This window comes from Bemisia tabaci, chromosome 6 (assembly GCF_918797505.1).
Source record: "Bemisia tabaci chromosome 6, PGI_BMITA_v3".
Lineage (NCBI taxonomy): Eukaryota > Metazoa > Arthropoda > Insecta > Hemiptera > Aleyrodidae > Bemisia > Bemisia tabaci.
The window spans coordinates 23669908-23688110 of NC_092798.1; the positions used below are offsets into that span (position 1 = coordinate 23669908).

General features: G+C 41.0%; 1 protein-coding gene across 2 annotated transcripts in view; it reads right to left on the bottom strand.

Annotated features, from left to right (window-relative positions):
* Positions 1 to 1509: 1509 nt before the first annotated feature.
* The window catches only part of Sdb (SAXO downstream of blistered), an 88974-nt gene continuing 72280 nt past the window's right edge, over positions 1510 to 18203 (bottom strand). For both annotated transcript variants that reach the window (XM_019059570.2, XM_019059569.2), the window contains exons 3-6: positions 16807 to 17043; positions 15044 to 16056; positions 14145 to 14347; positions 1510 to 12798 (exon numbers count right to left, since the gene is read on the bottom strand). In XM_019059570.2, coding sequence (XP_018915115.2) covers positions 3898 to 12798; positions 14145 to 14347; positions 15044 to 16056; positions 16807 to 17043 — 10354 coding nt within the window. In that variant the 3' untranslated portion in view covers positions 1510 to 3897. The remainder of the gene's footprint in view (positions 12799 to 14144; positions 14348 to 15043; positions 16057 to 16806; positions 17044 to 18203) is intronic.

Below are 18203 nucleotides of genomic sequence, written 5' to 3' on the forward strand. Positions count from 1 at the left end.
TACAGGCAACAAATCTCAAAAGGAGCACCAGTAGTTATCTATTCGAGAAATATGTGAACTCTTTCTGTACGTAATAATAGTATGTTCGTATCTTCGTCATCGCCGCATTCCTGTATACGGCCGATAAGTTACTTTTGGCTCAAAACGAAGATAATCACTGCTCCTTGCTTCCTTTCAAGCGTTGGACTTTAAATTGTTATCTTACTCTGGTTCTGATACTCATTTGGTAAGTTTTTTCCCCTTAAACTTTTTTGCAGATATGAACTTCTTGTACAGTGTTACGCAAGTATCAAGAAAATTACGGAGCAAATTACATGAAGTTGTTTAAAAATTGGATTTCAGAAAGAGATAGCTCCGTTTCGCTCAGACGTTACTCTGATCGTCATCAATGGGGGTATCAGAGGCCTTTGTTGAGGATCCTGGCAATAAAGAAAAAGAGTCTATTCTTCGCTCGAAGCCTCCATGGGACCCATAGACGATCTATTAGGGTCGAATTTTTCCTTCAATCTTGTCGCCTCGCGCCATGTGACGTTAAACAATTTCCGCCGCCATTTTATTTTTTCAAAAATTGTTCAACAAAGCTGTCCGAAAACACTGGATTTTCTTTGTACTGCCAATAAAATTTAGTAAAAATTTCAAGGAGGTTCGATCAACAATTTTTTTGTAAAAAAATAAAATGGCGGCGAAAATTTTTGAACATCGCATGGCGCTTGTGATACTTTAGCCGGAAGGTGACGATATTAATAATAATGCTTCGTGCTCGCTTCGTGCGGCGATGAATCTAATAGAACACCGGCGAGGGAACTTTTCCGTAAATACAGTCCATTTGAAGTTCCCCCTCGATTCAGCCGGATAGACAACACGTTAAATAAGCATAAATAGTTACATTATACTTCGCAGTAAGGAACTACTAATTCTAGCTCATTTTAGAAACAAAGTACGTACGGGCCATCGATTTCCTTACCCTCACAGATACTTTAATGAATAAGCCGGGAATATGTAGTGGTTAGGTACTGCAAATATAAATTCTATCAAATAAACCATTTGAAAAACACGTACTTAACTATCTCGTTTCATGTTTCTATGAAACATGTAACAAATACGGCAAAAATGGGCCTAGGTATTCCAAAAGCTTTACAAGAGATCAACGATCGAGGTTCAGTGCTATTTTTTCATGGTTTTGATGGATCCAAGGCGAAAACTGCTTTGGTAAAATCTGAAATGTATTTATTTTATTCGATCAATTAATATTTTTATTTTTTTTAAAAAAAATTTAATGATTTTTTCTTATTGTGTGTCTTTTTTTATTTATTGCTTTTATGTAAGCTTTTTCGGCCGGATTTTTCTATTATTTACTACTCGCTTTAAGTAATTTTGGATTTTCCATCGTGCCTCCGGTCAAAGCCACAGCTGATAATTGAGGATAGGATATATAATTGGACCTAATAAGTCACTTATTTTAACTTAATATAAAATAACACGTAAAAAGTGAAAAAAAGGAAGGCAGGATAACGTAAAAAAATTTATTCCTAAAAAATTATAATTTATAAAAATACAACTTTCAACCAGAAAAAGGAAGATTTTCGTGGATCCAAATACACGTACACTATAAGATCTGTTTCCAAATACTACCTTAAGGCCATTTTTTCAAAGTATATTTTGTCAAGTTTAATTGCTTATCACAAAAATAGTCAAAGGCAACCAGGAGATAATCAAACACTACTCCCTAACGATTTTTTCTGTCAATTCAAAAAGTAAGTAAGTGGGAATAATAGCAGTAAGGTAGGTAGGTAGCAGTATCAGCAGCAGCAATGAAATAAGTTTTGTTTGAGAAGTTATCCTACCAAAAAGAGAAAGAATAGGAAAGAGAAAATTTCCACGATCTTGAAATTTGCCAACTCGCACAGATGAATTGATTTTCAGTGCGTGTAATGAATGAGGAAGAGCGCAGGAGAGCGAGTCCTCTTTTTTCTACGTTCGAAGTATATGTACGAGAAATGATATGATTTTAGAAGAAAACTAAATGTTTTAATTCTCTTTGGAATACTTCTCCTCAATTACTCCTCCTTGCCTAGGAAAAGACCCAGCTCTTCTTAGACGGAGAATTGAAAATAATCAAGTTTGAATTAAGTTTCCTGATCACATCCATTACATCTACTACGTATTCATACTACATTACTGAATTCCTTAATAATAACTAACAATAGTCTTTACATGATTAGTATTACTTTCGTGATTTGATCCATGAACAAAAATTATAAACTGTATAACTTTTCTTATGCGTGAGTCTAATTCTCAATTTGAACACGAACTCAATAGTATTTAATAACAAAAAAATGGCAACAAGTTTTTTATATTTAAGCTCTATTTAACCTGACTAATTATAGCAATGCTTACTTAACATTTTTTATATTTTATAACAAAAAAAAAACATAACTGTTCAATAAAAATTTTAAGATGACAAACTCAAGAAATCATTTACGACTATTGGATCTCCTTCGTCAAAAGATTGTATAATGGCAGGATCTGTCAAGAATATATTCTTTACTCGAGAATTCTTCAAATAAATTTGAAATTTGTCTGCCAATCGGTATTTTTCTGCATGGACAGATGGAATAAGTTCCGTACGTAAGTCACTACCCTTTGCATAAATACAATTATCTGTTAAAAATTAATATTTACTTGGTGATATAATAAATTAACAAGACACATTTTACTTATACCTACTTAAGATTCTGGCAAAAGCTGAATAAATTTTTAGGAAGCGTATTACAAAAAAATAACTCTGAAGCAGGAGGCAAAACCCAGTTTGACCTTTTTCAGAAAAGAAATGCTATTATTCATTCGACTTACTATATTTTTATTATTTTGTTCTTTTTTTGTAGTTTTCTCTTTTATTGCTTAAGCATAATGGGATTTGCTGCATCTTCTAATCATTGTGAATGGTTAATAATCACAGCCAATGCGAAAATTATAGAATCATTGAGTGGCATTGCGTTCTATGATTAATAAGATGAAGAGGTCGTTTCCACGTTTAATGTAATTCTAATTATTGCGTAATGATTCCCCGCGATCTACATATTTAAATTATCCATATATTTACATTTCAGGAGGAAATTAAGAATAGATTCAGTTAAAAAATGAAAAGGTCTAGGGTGGAAAATAGCATACATCACTTAAGCTTACAAGTACGTTTACTGTCCGACAGGTAACTTCATCTAGGTATCATATTGGAGATTACTTACTTAACACGCTTCATGTGACGAAAACGGGTCGGTTTTTGAAGTTAGGTAAGGACGGAAAAATCCACAGGCAAAATATAACATGAACTTAAAGAGGCAGGCTGATAAGTATGCCTACGTAACCATGTAGTGCATAAGATAGTCGTAGTTTGAAGATAGACGGAGAGGGGAAGATAGGTCGAGGCAATCACATGTCATTTTATATGATCACCTCCAAACTAGCGTGACAGGAAAAAAATATTACTGGGACAGCATTTTCTGCCCGAGAATCCTCTGAAATGAGAGGCTATCATGATGTAAATTATAATCACAGTCGATCAATCTACTTATAAAACTCTTATACAATTAATAACAATGATCATTAAAAATAATATTTTCTCAATAAAAATAAGACAGTGAATTACATGTTAACATACAAAAGGCAGGATCAAAGACTAGGCATAATGATCCATATTGCAAAATAATTTTAGACGGACATTTGAAAATCATAGTAATACAGAATAGTGGAGGTTGAATAACGCACAAGCAAATCGTCTTAAAATTTATAGGCCCCGGCAACGGAGCTATCGAGTTATTGTTATTTTTTTATTTAAACTCCCTAAAACGTTTTCATGCTAGAGGAGACATGTCCAAAGGGTAGAAAAGTCGATACTTTTTAATCCCTGCGTTTTGGCATGTAATACTTGTGAGCTTTAGTATCTCTCGTATGTCTGTACTCAGTTTCAGTCTTAGTAATCAAAGGTACTGGGCACGGTTTCTGGACTTTGGGTAGGAACTCTTTTCTATACTGGGTGACTCCACTATCTTGACGAGAGTATTCCTCTCCTATCGTGAAATGAGAGGTGTTGGCCTGTTTAACTCGCGTTACGCGTTCGGTCGCGGTGAAATTTCCGTATCCTTTAGACTCAGTTTGTCCTTGGAATCGACCGGTCGTACCTATGTTTAAATTGCTTGATTTCCTCGTCGTGAGATCTCCTTTCTCTTGCTTATGCATAGAACTCAGACTTTGTCTATCACTTGATTTAACTTGTCCTGTAAACTGGTTGTCCAAATTCAAGACACTTCGGCGTTGCTCAACAGCAGCAGATGATATTGTATGCAATGCCTCTGCCGATTTAACATCGGATCTTCGGGTGAGTAGAGAATTTTGAACGTCCGCTGAGGTGTTGCTGATCACATTTTTCCGATGGTGTTGATGTTCGTCATTGCTTGGTCTGACATAGTTTCTAGTTTCAGATCCTCCAGAAAGATTCAGTATCGATTTGCTGGTGCTCGAATACATTTGACTCTGCTTCTGTGACTGCACGGTCGATTCCATTGATTGAGCTCTTTGCTCTCGAGAACTTACGTAGGTCTGTCCGGATGTTCTGACGGATGAAAGAGCTTTTTGACTAGTTGAGTTGTCTTGCTTTAGAGTTTGCGCTATTTGAGAGCTAGAATGAATGTTAGATGACGATCCATGGGAAGATCGTAAACCATTGGATTGAGATGATTGCACGCTCCATGTTGAATCTGACCTACGAGGCTGTGATTGGATTTGTCTAGTAGTTGTCTCACTTCTCAATATTTGTTGTCCCGTATGTTGCTGTTTCACGTGATGCTCTGAGGTCATACTCTGAGAACTTTCCGTTCTGGAGCTTTGCGCATGTGTTTCGTGGTGTCGATGTACCGGGCATGTGTGGGGCGTAGGATGGACTTCGCGGTGACTTTGGATTTGTTGCATATTTTTGGTCTCGTGATGTTCTCTAGTTTGTTGTAGAGATTTAGACAGATCCGTATGCGATGCGCGCGTTTCATGGTGTTGACGTGTCTGGGAGAGGTCTGTATGAGATGAGCGAGTTTCGTGGTGTTGTCGGCTTTGTTCCACCTTTCTTGAGACCTCTGACCTTGTTGCGTGGTGTACTTGATGTTTCTCGTTCACCTGCGATTGAGCAGTTCTTGTAATCTCATGAACGGATCCATTGAGTCTAGTCTGACTATCGGAGTGAACTTTGTTGATGGAGGTTTGGTTAGTTTGTTCTTTATCCGACGCTGTATATGTGTTTCTCCGTTCGATTCTTTGATGTGTTGTGTTATTGGTTTCTTTGTGTGCGATTGTTTGATCTCTTTCAGAGGAATAATTTTTGCGGTTGTATTGAGCCATTGTAGATTTGTCATCTCCTAATGTTATTTGTGACTCAACATGACGCCTCTTATTGACAACTCGAGATGGAGTTTGCTCAGTCTTTTGAACTTGATAAGTTTCCTTTGATGTAGTTTTAACCTCCATCTTTCCATTGCCAATTTGTAGGGAGTCTTCATACTTTTTCGTTTCAGCTCTTTCACCAACAACAGCTGTGTATTGTGTTTTTTGAGTTGAGATTCCGTAAAATTCTCCGCCTCCGATTTGCAAATTATCTTTTGGTCTCCGCACTGGTTCTCTATCGCCTTTCGTTGGCACAAAATCATCCTTCGATTTTGGTTTACCTTGAAATTCGCCCTCTGGTTTTAAGTTATCCTTGTGTTTTACGATTGGAGCTCTTTCACCCGGTCCAACTTTTCCAGGCGTCCTCTTTTCAAAGTCACCTTCTAATTTCAAATTATCAGGATGACGAATCGGTTTCTGCCTCTCACCTGGCCCCACCTTTTGCGGCGTTGGACGCTCAAAGTCTCCCTCCGGACGTAAGTTGTCGGGGTGTTTGACAATAGGAGCACGTTCTCCAGGACCAAATTTCTGCGGAGTTGGCCTTTCAAAGTCTCCTTCTGGTTTTAAGTTGTCTGGATGTTTGATGATCGGAGCTCGGTCACCAGGTCCAACTGGGGATTTGGATGGTCTTTCAAAATCACCCTCTGGTCGTAGGTTGTCCGGATGCCTTATTGGTTGCCTTCTTTCTCCCGGACCAATCGGGGAGTCTTTTGGTCTGAAAAAGTCTCCTTCGGGCTTTAGATTGTCTGTTGGTTTTACAGGTTTCGGCCTCTCTCCGGGACCCAGTTTTTCCTTCGTTGGACGGTCGAATGACCCTTCTGGCTTCAAATTATCAGGGTGTTTGACGACTGGAGCTCTTTCTCCTGGTGTATATCCTTGAGACTTAGGCCTCTCAAATTCTCCTTCGGGTTTAAGATTATCTGGGTGTTTTACAATTTTTGGTTTTTCAGCAGGGCTGTACTGAGTTGGTTTAGGACGGTCAAATTCGCCCTCAGGTTTGAGATTATCTGTTGGTTTGATAGGTTTAACACGCTCACCGGGACCAACTTCCTTGAGGACTGGGCGTTCAAAATCACCCTCTGGTCTCAGGTTGTCTGGATGTTTCACCCACTTTGGTCTTTCTGTAGTCACGTATTTATAATCATCTCTGGACCTGGACTCGATGAATTCACCTTCAACGTGAAGGTTGTCGACGTGTTTAACTACCTCAACCCTTTCGCCGCGAGTTGCTGTAAAGTCGTCCCTCGATCGATGAATTTCCCATTCTCCCTCTACTTTTAGGTTATCCTCGTGTTTTATGACTTTTCTTCGCTCAGCGACCACATTCTGATAATCCTCTTTTGATCTCCATTCAGTAAATTCTCCTTCAATTCTCAGATTATCCTCATGTGCAACTCGCTCGGCTCTTTCTCCTTTCACTATCTTGTACTCATCTGTTGACCTATAATCATGGAATTCACCTTCAGTTTTTAGGTTATCTTTTGGTTTTACTACTGGCGCTCTTTCACCTTTAACTGGAGCTACCTCTTTCGGCCTCTTGGTAAATTCGCCCTCCGGTTTCAAATTATCTGCATGCTTGACAATAGGTGCTCTTTCACCTGGTCCAACCTTAGTTGGTGTACGTTTTTCAAACTCTCCTTCAGGTTTCAGATTGTCCGTTGGTTTCACTGGTTTCGGCCTCTCTGCGGGTTTATAGGTCTCTTTTTCTGGACGCTCAAATTCACCCTCAGGTTTCAAATTGTCAGGTCGTTTAACAACAGGGGCTCTGTCACCTGGTCCAACCTTCTCTTTGACTGGTCGATCGAAGTCACCCTCCGGTTTTAGATTATCTTGCGGTTTAATTTGTTTTGGTCTCTCTGCAGGTGTGAAATGTCCTTTCTCTGGTCTTTCAAAGTCTCCCTCAGGACGTAAGTTGTCCGTTGGTTTTACTTGCTTCGGTCTTTCGGCAGGTTTAAATTGATCCTTTTCCGGTCTTTCAAAATTACCTTCAGGCCGTAAATTATCCGTAGGTTTAACTTGTTTAGGCCTCTCTGCGGGTTTGAATTGCTTCTTTTCTGGCCGTTCGAAGTCTCCCTCTGGTTTTAGATTATCCGGATGCTTGACTGGTGTGACTTTTTCAATCGGTTTCGGTCTAAAGTCATCACTAGTCCTGGAATCTGTGAAATCTCCTTCGATTATCAAATTATCTTCATGTCGCACAATTTCGGTTCTTTCTCCACGTACGACATTGTAATCATCTCTCCGCCTTACATCAACAAATTCTCCTTCTAAATGTAAATTGTCCTCATGACGAGTAATTTCAACTCTTTCACCTCGAACTGCGGCATAGTCATCACGAGAGCGTCGGGTTTCAAATGTTCCTTCAACTCTCAAGTTGTCTTCGTGTTTTACGATGTCAACTCGCTCACCCTTAACAACTTGATAATCGTCCCTGCTCCGCACTGTTTCTATTATGCCTTCCTCCGTTTTTAAGTTATCAACAGGTTTCACTTGTTTCGGTCTTTCAACTGGTTTGTATTCCTGCTTTTCTGGTCGCTCAAAGTCACCTTCTGGTTTTAGGTTGTCAGATGGTTTCACCTGTTTTGGCCTTTCTGATGGCTTGAACTCTTCCTTCTGTGGTCGCTGGAAGTCACCCTCTGGTTTTAAATTGTCTGATGGTTTGACTTGTTTAGGCCGCTCTGCTGGTTTGAACTTTTCCTTTTCAGGTCTCTCAAAGTCACCCTCTGGTTTTAAATTGTCTGATGGTTTGACTTGTTTAGGCCGCTCTGCTGGTTTGAACTTTTCTTTTTCGGGTCTCTCAAAGTCACCTTCTGGTTTTAGGTTATCAGACGGTTTTACAGGTGTAGGTCGCTCTGCAGGCTTGAACCGTTCTTTTTCTGGCCTTTCGAAGTCTCCCTCTGGTTTCAAGTTATCAGAGGGTTTAACTTGTTTAGGGCGTTCAGCTGGTTTGAATCCTTCTCTTTCAGGTCTTTCAAAGTCGCCCTCTGGTTTCAAGTTATCAGTAGGCTTCACTTGCTTTGGTCGTTCAGCCGGTTTAAACTGATCCTTCTCTGGTCTCTCAAAGTCTCCTTCTGGACGAAGGTTGTCAGGATGTTTAATAATTGGAGCTCGTTCACCTGGTCCAACTTTTTCTTTAACTGGACGATCAAAGTCACCCTCAGGCTTAAGATTATCTGAGGGCTTGATTGGTTTTGGCCTTTCAGCCGGTCGGTATCCTTCTTTCTCAGGTCTTTCAAAGTCTCCCTCAGGACGTAAATTATCCTCATGCTTGATGATAGGAGCACGTTCACCGGGCCCTACTTTAGTTGGAGTGCGTTTCTCAAATTCACCCTCTGGTTTCAGATTATCGGTGGGCTTCACTGGTTTAGGTCTCTCAGCAGGTTTGAATTGATCCTTTTCTGGCCTTTCGAAATCTCCTTCTGGTCTCAAGTTATCCGGGTGCTTGATAATTGGAGCTCGCTCACCAGGACCCACTGGTTGTTTCACTGGTCTTTCAAAGTCACCTTCTGGACGTAAGTTGTCTTCAGGCTTTACTTGCTTTGGCCTCTCTGCTGGTTTGAATGCTTCTTTCACTGGTCTCTCAAAATCGCCCTCAGGTTTGAGATTATCTGATGGCTTCACTGGTTTTGGCCGCTCTCCGGGTCCATATTTCACTGGTTCAGGCCGTTCAAAGTCACCCTCTGGGAATAGATTGTCTTGTGGTTTTTTAGTGGGCGCCCGCTCTCCTTTGGTTGGTTTAAAATCGTCCTTCGGTCTTCCAGTAAATTCTCCCTCAGGTTTCAGATTATCAGGATGCCTTTTGGTAGGGGCTCGGTCACCTTTAGTTGGCGTAATTTCTGGCTCTGGTCGAACAAAATCACCCTCAGGGTAAAGATTATCTTTAGGTTTTACCACTGGAGCTCTTTCACCATATGTCGGCACGGGTTCTTGTTTTGGTCTACCAATAAACTCACCCTCGGGTTTTAAGTTATCTGGATGTTTAATGATGTCAGCTCGTTCACCAGGACCAACCTTCTTTGGCTGCGGTCTTTCAAATTCACCCTCAGGTTTAAGATTATCTGAAGGTTTGAATGGTTCAGGTCTCTTAACAGATGAGTATTCTGGCAGAGGGGGCCTTTCAAATTCGCCCTCTGGCCAAAGATTATCTTTCGGTTTGACCACTGGTGCTCTTTCACCTCTTGGAAGTTCCTCTTTTGGTCGCTTCTGAAACTCTCCTTCTGGATATAAATTATCTTTCGGCTTTTTCACTGGTGCCCGGTCGCCTTTCGTTGGTTTTGGAGCTTCTCGTATTGGGAAATCAATATCACCTTCGGGTTTCAAATTATCAGGGTATTTTTTCGTGGGTGCTCGTTCTCCATGAGTTGGAGCGTATTCTGGTTCTGGTCGAACGAATTTGCCTTCTGGATATAAGTTGTCCTTTGGCTTTACAACTGGTGCTCTTTCTCCGTAGATAGGTTCGTCTTTTGGTTTCGGTCGACCTTCAAATTCACCCTCTGGTTTCAAATTGTCTTTTGGTATGACAATCGGGGCTCTTTCCCCCTTTTTAGGTGGGAAGTCATTCGTTGGTCGTTTTTCAAACTCTCCCTCAGGCCAAAGGTTGTCTTTTGGTTTCACAACCGGTGCTCGTTCACCTCGAGGGAGTTCTTCTTTTGGTCGCTTTTGGAATTCACCTTCTGGATACAAATTATCCTTAGGCTTCTTCACTGGTGCTCGATCTCCTTTGGTCGGTTTTGGGGCCTCTCTGATCGGGAAGTCAATATCTCCTTCAGGTTTCAGATTGTCGGGATATTTCTTTGTCGGTGCTCTCTCTCCATGAGTTGGAGCGTATTCCGGTTCAGGTCGGACAAATTTACCCTCCGGATAGAGGTTATCCTTCGGCTTTACCACAGGAGCTCGTTCACCATACGTTGGTCCTTCCTTGGGCTTTGGCCTGCCCTCAAACTCTCCTTCAGGTTTCAAGTTGTCCTGCGGAATAACAATAGGGGCCCGTTCACCCTTTTTGGGGAGGAAGTCGTTCGTTGGACGTTTTTCAAACTCACCCTCTGGGTACAGATTATCTTTTGGTTTTACAACTGGTGCTCGTTCACCTTTTGGAATTACTTTGTCTTTTGGTCTTTGCTCAAAATCACCTTCAGGGAATAGGTTATCAGGATGACGAACAATCGGAGCCCTTTCACCGGGGCCAACAACCGGTTTTTCGGGCCTTTCAAAATCTCCTTCCGGATATAAATTATCACTAGGTTTGACTGCTTTTGGTCGTTCGCCTGGAGTGAATGGTGCTTTTTCTGGCCTATCAAATTCACCCTCGGGTTTTAGATTGTCTGTGGGTTTGACCTGCTTGGGTCTTTCCGCTGGTTTGAACTGGTCCCTTTCAGGACGTTCAAATTCCCCTTCAGGGCGCAGATTGTCACTTGGCTTCACCTGTTTTGGTCTCTCCGCTGGAGTAAATTGTCCCTTTACAGGACGATCAAAATCACCCTCAGGCTTTAGATTATCAGATGGTTTGACAGCTTTGGGTCTTTCAACAGGTTTGAATTGCTCTCTTTCAGGTCTATCGAAATCTCCCTCGGGTTTTAAATTATCAGATGGTTTTATTTGCTTCGGTCTCTCAGCAGGCTTAAAGTGATCTTTTTCGGGCCTCTCAAATTCACCCTCTGGCTTCAAATTGTCAGATGGTTTTACCTGTTTTGGCCTTTCAGCAGGTGTGAACTGCTCTTTTTCGGGACGCTGGAAGTCACCTTCAGGCCTCAAATTATCACTTGGTTTAACTGGAGTTGGTCTTTCGGCAGGTTTGAACTTATCTTTCTCAGGCCGTTCAAAGTCACCCTCGGGTTTCAAATTATCCGTGGGCTTCACCTGTTTTGGTCTTTCTGCGGGTTTAAACTGTCGTTTTTCCGGTCTCTCAAAGTCACCTTCCGGCTTCAAATTGTCGGACGGTTTTACTGGAACAGGCCTTTCGGCAGGTCTGAAGTGGTCTTTTTCCGGTCTCTCAAAATCGCCCTCAGGTTTCAAATTATCAGAGGGTTTGACTTGCTTCGGTCTTTCGGCAGGTCTAAATTGGTCCTTTTCTGGTCTCTCGAAGTCACCTTCAGGTTTCAAGTTATCAGATGGTTTAACTTGCTTTGGTCTTTCTGCGGGTCTGAATTGGTCTTTTTCAGGGCGTTGGAAGTCACCCTCGGGTTTCAAGTTGTCGGTAGGTTTGACCGGTGAGGGCCTCTCAACAGGCTTAAACGTATCTTTTTCAGGTCTTTCAAAATCACCCTCAGGTTTTAAATTGTCAGTGGGTTTAACTTGTTTCGGTCTTTCTGCGGGTCTAAACTGCTCCCTCTCAGGTCGCTCGAAGTCTCCTTCAGGTTTCAGATTGTCTGTGGGTTTTACCTGCTTCGGTCTTTCAGCCGGTCTGAACTTATCTTTTTCCGGACGTTCAAAATCACCCTCAGGTCTCAAATTGTCAGTGGGCTTCTTTTGTTTTGGTCTCTCTGCAGGTCGGAACTGATCTTTTTCAGGCCTTTGGAAATCACCTTCCGGTTTCAAATTGTCTGTGGGCTTGACTTGCTTTGGTCTCTCTGCAGGTCTAAACTGTCCTTTTTCAGGTCGCTCAAAATCTCCTTCGGGTTTCAAATTATCCGTAGGTTTGACCTGTTTTGGTCTCTCAGCTGGCTTGAATTTGTCTTTTTCTGGACGCTCAAAATCACCCTCAGGCTTCAGATTATCACTGGGTTTCACAGGTTTTGGTCGTTCCGATGGTTTGAACTCTTCTTTCCTTGGTCTTTGGAATTCACCTTCCGGTTTGAGGTTGTCAGTTGGCTTTACTTGTTTTGGCCGCTCTGCAGGCTTGAATTTTTCTTTTTCAGGACGCTGGAAGTCACCCTCAGGTTTTAAGTTATCTCGAGGCTTCTTTTGCACAGGCCTCTCAGCTGTAACGGGTTTAAAGTCATCCTTAGAACGAGGAGTTCCTTCGAAAGGTCCCTCTGGTTTTAAGTTGTCGTGGTGTCGTTTTTGTGTTTGCCTAACGTCAGTTATATTCTCGTACGTTTTAAATTCTTGAGTGTTCGTCGTCTCAAAGTACCTTTCTCCGTCTTGTTTGGTCCACGTGCGGCGACGTTTAGGTGTCTCTCTTTCTGGTAATTTCTCTGTGTAGTCTGTTTGACTAGATGTGATAAACGTAATATCACCCTCAGTCGTTAGGTTATCTTTGTGTCGTGTAATTTCTACCCTTGATGTCACAGTCTGTCCTTGGAACGCTTGCATGGAGCTGGTTTCACTGTAGAATTCACCTCCATCTGGCTTGAGATTGTCTGGCCGTTTTTTAGGTTTTTCTGGCTTTACAACTCTTCTCTCGGGATAATCCTCGCGGTTCTGGGAGGTAATCTGTAATGAAAGAATGAATTATCAGCAATACAATTATGTATACTTTGGAAGTAACTGAATTAAAAGGAAAAAATGCGTGAACTGCACTGCAAATTGCGATTGCTACAAAATCTGTTGTTATCTGCAGGCAAAAAGCTGTTTTTATTTTCATTGTCCTAATGACCTATAATATTTAGAGTCTCTAGTATATTTTGATACTAATTGTAAGTTTCCATTTTTTCTGAATATTTATCGGTATGATGATACGCTGCACATTATAATAACACTGTGGCAGGCCACACTTTGAGGCCCATAGCCCTGGTAAAATTGGCGATAGGAGCTGCGTTTCAAAATACCATAGGAGTTCTTATAGCCGACTAATAAAGGCTATTGAAAATCATATAGCTGGCTGTAGAAAGCGGAGCAAATCATATAGTCGGGCTATACGAAGCTATAAAAAGTATACAGTCGGCTTTAGTTCCTATCACGGGCTTTACACTTTATCGCCATTGGCTATAAAAGGCTACAAGAAATTTTGTAGAAATTCGTGTGCTTTGGAAATCATTAATTTTGAACGGAACTACCTTAATATTTAAAAAACACACATTATATTTCCTTTAAAACATATTTTTTTTTTCATCAATTAAAATGAGAACAGTCCTACAGAGTGTGCAAATATTTCAAAATCATGAGTCGAAAAACGCTGACTCCGCGAGATTAAATATTAGAGCCTAACACAAAGCGGAACGGCGACGCATGGCGCCTACAAACTAACAGGATACTTCACGCATTACGCAATGCGTGAAGTTCCTGTTAGGTTTGTAGGCGCAATGCGCGTTTCGCGCTCTCTGCCCGCCCGCGCAGCGAGCCACGGCGTCTGAAGCAACTATTACACACCAGAGGTATTGCACAGTATCATAATATATTGAAGGCGCTCCAACATATTAAGAATGACAGGCATCCCTCAAAAATACGGCTAGCTTCCTCGCAAAATAAATCAAGTTACTAGGGCACAAAAAGAGAGCGGTAGTCAAAAACTCACTAAGTCCTAGTATCCGTATTTAGTAACGTTTGGCATTAACTTAATCGTCTGGCTGTTGCTTAATCGCATCGGCTATAAAGCTATAAGAATTGTGTAGCCGGCTATAGAGCTATTGGAAATCTTACAGCGTGTACTATGGTATTTTGAACACAGATTCTACTGCCAATTTTTACCAGGGAGTCTCTTCTTATCAATAGGTGACAAACTAGAATTAGAAATAGAGTCACACTTTCCCCTGACTTCATATTAAACTAGGTATTTCGCACCGTAACTTAGCGATGAAGAGGTCAAAATACAAATAAAGTTTTTTGCTTATCTGTCCTACCTGTATTGTTCCTTCGCCAACGGTGAGATTATCCGTGTGCCTTCTGATGATGGTGGTCCTTGTTGTGTCGAATTTCTTGAATTCGCTCTTGTTCGTCGTCTCGATCTCCATGTCGCCCTCTAGTTTTGTCCAAGTATTCCTACGAATCATATTAGGTCTCTCCCCGGGCTCACCCGTGAATTCTATTTGCTTCGTGGTGATACCTGAAAGCAAAAGTTTCTCTTAAATAGGTATAACACCTCGTCTTCAGTTAATGAACTCATTTGCACAGTATCTTTTACTCGCACAATTCGTCAATGTATGGTACTTTTTTTAAAGTGATTTGACTGTTTCGTATTCTCAGGCCCCAAACTTGTGCAAAAGTATCATTAAAGAGGGAAAGAATGAATTTATTCCAGCGGATCAAAAAATGATAATTGTAAAAAAAGTTCGGGGTTTTGCGGAAATTTTGCCTAACTCATGGAGCTTCTGCCATCAGCCTCATATGAACGGTTTGTAGGATATGGTGCATTAGTGCGGTCTTTGAAAAAAATGAGACTTTAATGACGTCAGCTGAAACTAGTCTTGATGTATATTTTGCGAAACATTTACTACTAGAATCCAATTTTTAAACATTAAAAAGTAAGTGTGATTTTTTTTCCGCCTTATGGTTTAATGCAATTTTGAAACTTTGAACACGTATTTCTTGAAATAGAAAAAAGTGTACTTATGCACCTTGTCTTCCAAGCCCTCCATATCCATTTTCGTCAACTCTCGGAAAAAACCTCACAAAAAAAGGATGAAAAGCTACATCCTGATTTGAGTGCAAGACTTGATTGTTCTCGCCAATTCCCACCCACAACTATCTGTAGGGGATTCGGTTGAGTTTTAAACGGACAGTAAAATTTCATGTGACTTACCATAAAATTCACCCTCCGTTTTCAGATGATCCTCATGATGTTTTATTTCAGCTCTTTCACCCTTGACCACTTTCGTTACAACTCTTTCTCCATAAAATTCTCCTTCGGGTTTCAAGTTGTCTTCCGGGCGTTTGACTGGAGCCCGCTCTCCTTTTTTGGGCGCAGTTTCTTTTACTGGCCGATCAAACTCACCCTCAGGCTTTAAGTTATCCGTCGGTTTGACTTGTTTTGGCCTTTCAGCTGGTTTGAACTGATCTTTTCCAGGTCGTTCAAAGTCTCCCTCGGGTTTTAGATTGTCAGTTGGTTTTATTGGTTTGGGCCTTTCTGCAGGGCCCAATGTCTCAGGTTTAGGTCTTTCGAATTCACCCTCAGGCTTCAAGTTGTCTGTTGGCTTTACTTGCTTCGGTCTTTCAGCAGGCCGGAATTTATCCTTCTCTGGACGATCGAAGTCACCCTCAGGTTTTAAGTTGTCAGATGGTTTCACTTGCTTCGGCCTTTCAGCGGGTCGGAACTTATCCTTTTCTGGACGATCGAAGTCACCCTCAGGTTTCAAGTTGTCAGATGGTTTCACTTGCTTCGGCCTTTCAGCGGGCCGGAACTTATCCTTCTCTGGACGATCGAAGTCACCCTCAGGTTTCAAGTTGTCCGAAGGCCTCACTTGTTTTGGCCTTTCAGCGGGTTTAAATTGATCTTTCTCAGGCCGCTGGAAGTCTCCTTCTGGCCGGAGGTTATCCGGATGTTTAACAATTGGAGCCCTCTCCCCTGGTCCTACTTTTTCAGGTTTAGGACGCTCAAACTCCCCTTCAGGCTTTAAGTTGTCTGAAGGCTTAAATGGTTTGGGTCGTTCTGCTGGTCCAAATTTCTCAGGTTTCGGGCGCTCGAACTCACCCTCAGGTCGTAAATTATCTTCTGGCTTACGAACTGGTGCTCTCTCACCCTTTGTCGCCGTGTATTCCTGTTTCCGCGTGACTTTGTATTCTCCCTCCAAATGGAGATGGTCCTCCATATGATATCTGCAAAAAAGAAGAAAAAACATTATTTTCACGAAATTAAGTGTATATCTAAATACCACAAAACTTCACATCTGCCAGTAACATTAGAGTTCAAAGGGCTAAAGCAAACCACCAATATTCTAGTACACAAAGCTGTGCCTATTTGGTGAGAATTTAGGCACTAAAAGCTCGCTGTGTGAGCAATCACGGCCAGCTCAGGGGCAACCATTCTCTTCATGTCCATTAAAACGTTACAAATACAGATTCATCTTTGAACATGCAACTTTCTTGACGAGTAGAAGTTTCTTTTGCCTATCCGTCGAAATGAAGGCAAACAAGGTCCGGAGCTCCGGGAAAGGTTCCATAATTATGGCCAAAATGAATCGAGCAAAGTTAATCTCCATTCGTTAAAGAAGAGCAAAATAGACCCTCCGCGTTGAAAAGCTTGTTCCTTGAGAGACTGACATGCAGCCCTCTCGTTCTCGTTATAGTCCTTATCTTGACCAAACAATTACCTAATGAACACTTAAATATTACTAGTTTTATTGTTAATTATCGATGAAAGGTAAAGAAATGTCTTTACTATAATTTCCGTGCTTTACATGTAGGTAGCACTTTCAAATATTTGAATTTTTGTAACCGGAGATATACTTGGCGCTATTTTTAGAAATTCCAACGGCAATATTTCGAACGGTCTGGTATGAAAGGAATAATAATCATCTTTCTTGAGAGAGGAGGGGGCGTTTATGCTTTAATTTAATGGAAATTTACCTTGGTTGACGTTCTGCATGCTTCTCGGGGTAGTCCTTCTTGTAGTTTGTAGTTTGGTCGATTTCCCCTTGAGGCAGCTCCAGCTCTGTATTGAGGCGCTGGATTTTCGGCCGTTCCACTTCGTTGGGCTTGAACGGGTGGAAGGCCTCGTTTTTCAGCGAGGTTTTCGGCACCGGCTCTGGCTTCCAGTCCAGAGGCGGGCCTGTGTTCTCCGGCTCGTGAGTGCATGTATGTCGTCTGAAACAGCAAAGGAAAGGAAATTTCTTAGGACTTTATTTAAGGCCAGCGTGCATGGAGGCTATTTCCATTTTAATTTTCCGTCACATTCTTAAGGCGCAATGATACAACTATTTGAACTCTCCGGAATGCGTGAGGTATCACGCCGTATTTGAAGGCGTTTTCAAAATAGCCAAGTTCCGATATCCGGATAATCGTTTTGCACAGTTCATATTATTTTGTTTTATTCCGTACCACTTGTTTATTTTTAATCCTTGTATAAAAACCACCCATTTGCTAAATAAATTCTAGCTGGAGCGCACTTTACTATGCATTCACCACTGCAAAAATGTCAAACGAAATCGACAAGGCCAGCGTGCATGGAGGCTATTTCCATTTAATTTTCCGTCGCATTCTTAAGGCATGATACAATTATTTGAACTCTCCGGAATGCGTGAGGTATCACGCCGCATTTGAAGGCGTTTTCAAAAGCCAAGTTCCGATATCCGGATAATCGTTTTGCACAGTTCATATTATTTTGTTTTATTCCGTACCACTTGTTTATTTTTAATCCTTGTATAAGAACCACCCATTTGCCAAATACAATTCTAGCTGGAGCGCACTTTAGCTATGCATTCACCACTGCAAAAATGTCAAACGAAATCGACATTAGCTTCTCCATCTGCACGATGCAATAGGCAAGTAAAATAATTTTGTGGATTTCGGCTGTTGTAAGACATGTTATAATTTCTCAAAATACATTCATAGGATACATACACATGATACGTACACATGATACATACACATGATACATTCACATAGAAAAAATGGATTGCTGATTTAGCGATTAAATTGTTAAGAAATATGTCCGACATGTTTCAAATGTATATTTTACAATAGCGAAAAGCTAGTTAAACCACGGGGGGATTAAATTAGCATTTTCTCATTGTAAAATCTACATTGAAACATGTCGGACACTTTTTTTAACAATAAAATTGTTGAATCAGCAATTTCATTTTTTTTTTCGTGCAAATAGGCGTCTCGAAATTTTTATAGTTCACTTGGAAGTGGTAAAAGTTAGCTCTAAATTACATGGTCGCTGAATAATCTGCGTCAAAATTACGTTCCTTAATTTTTTTCACCGTGGATGGGCAAACCCAAAATGTATGTATAAGCGTGGG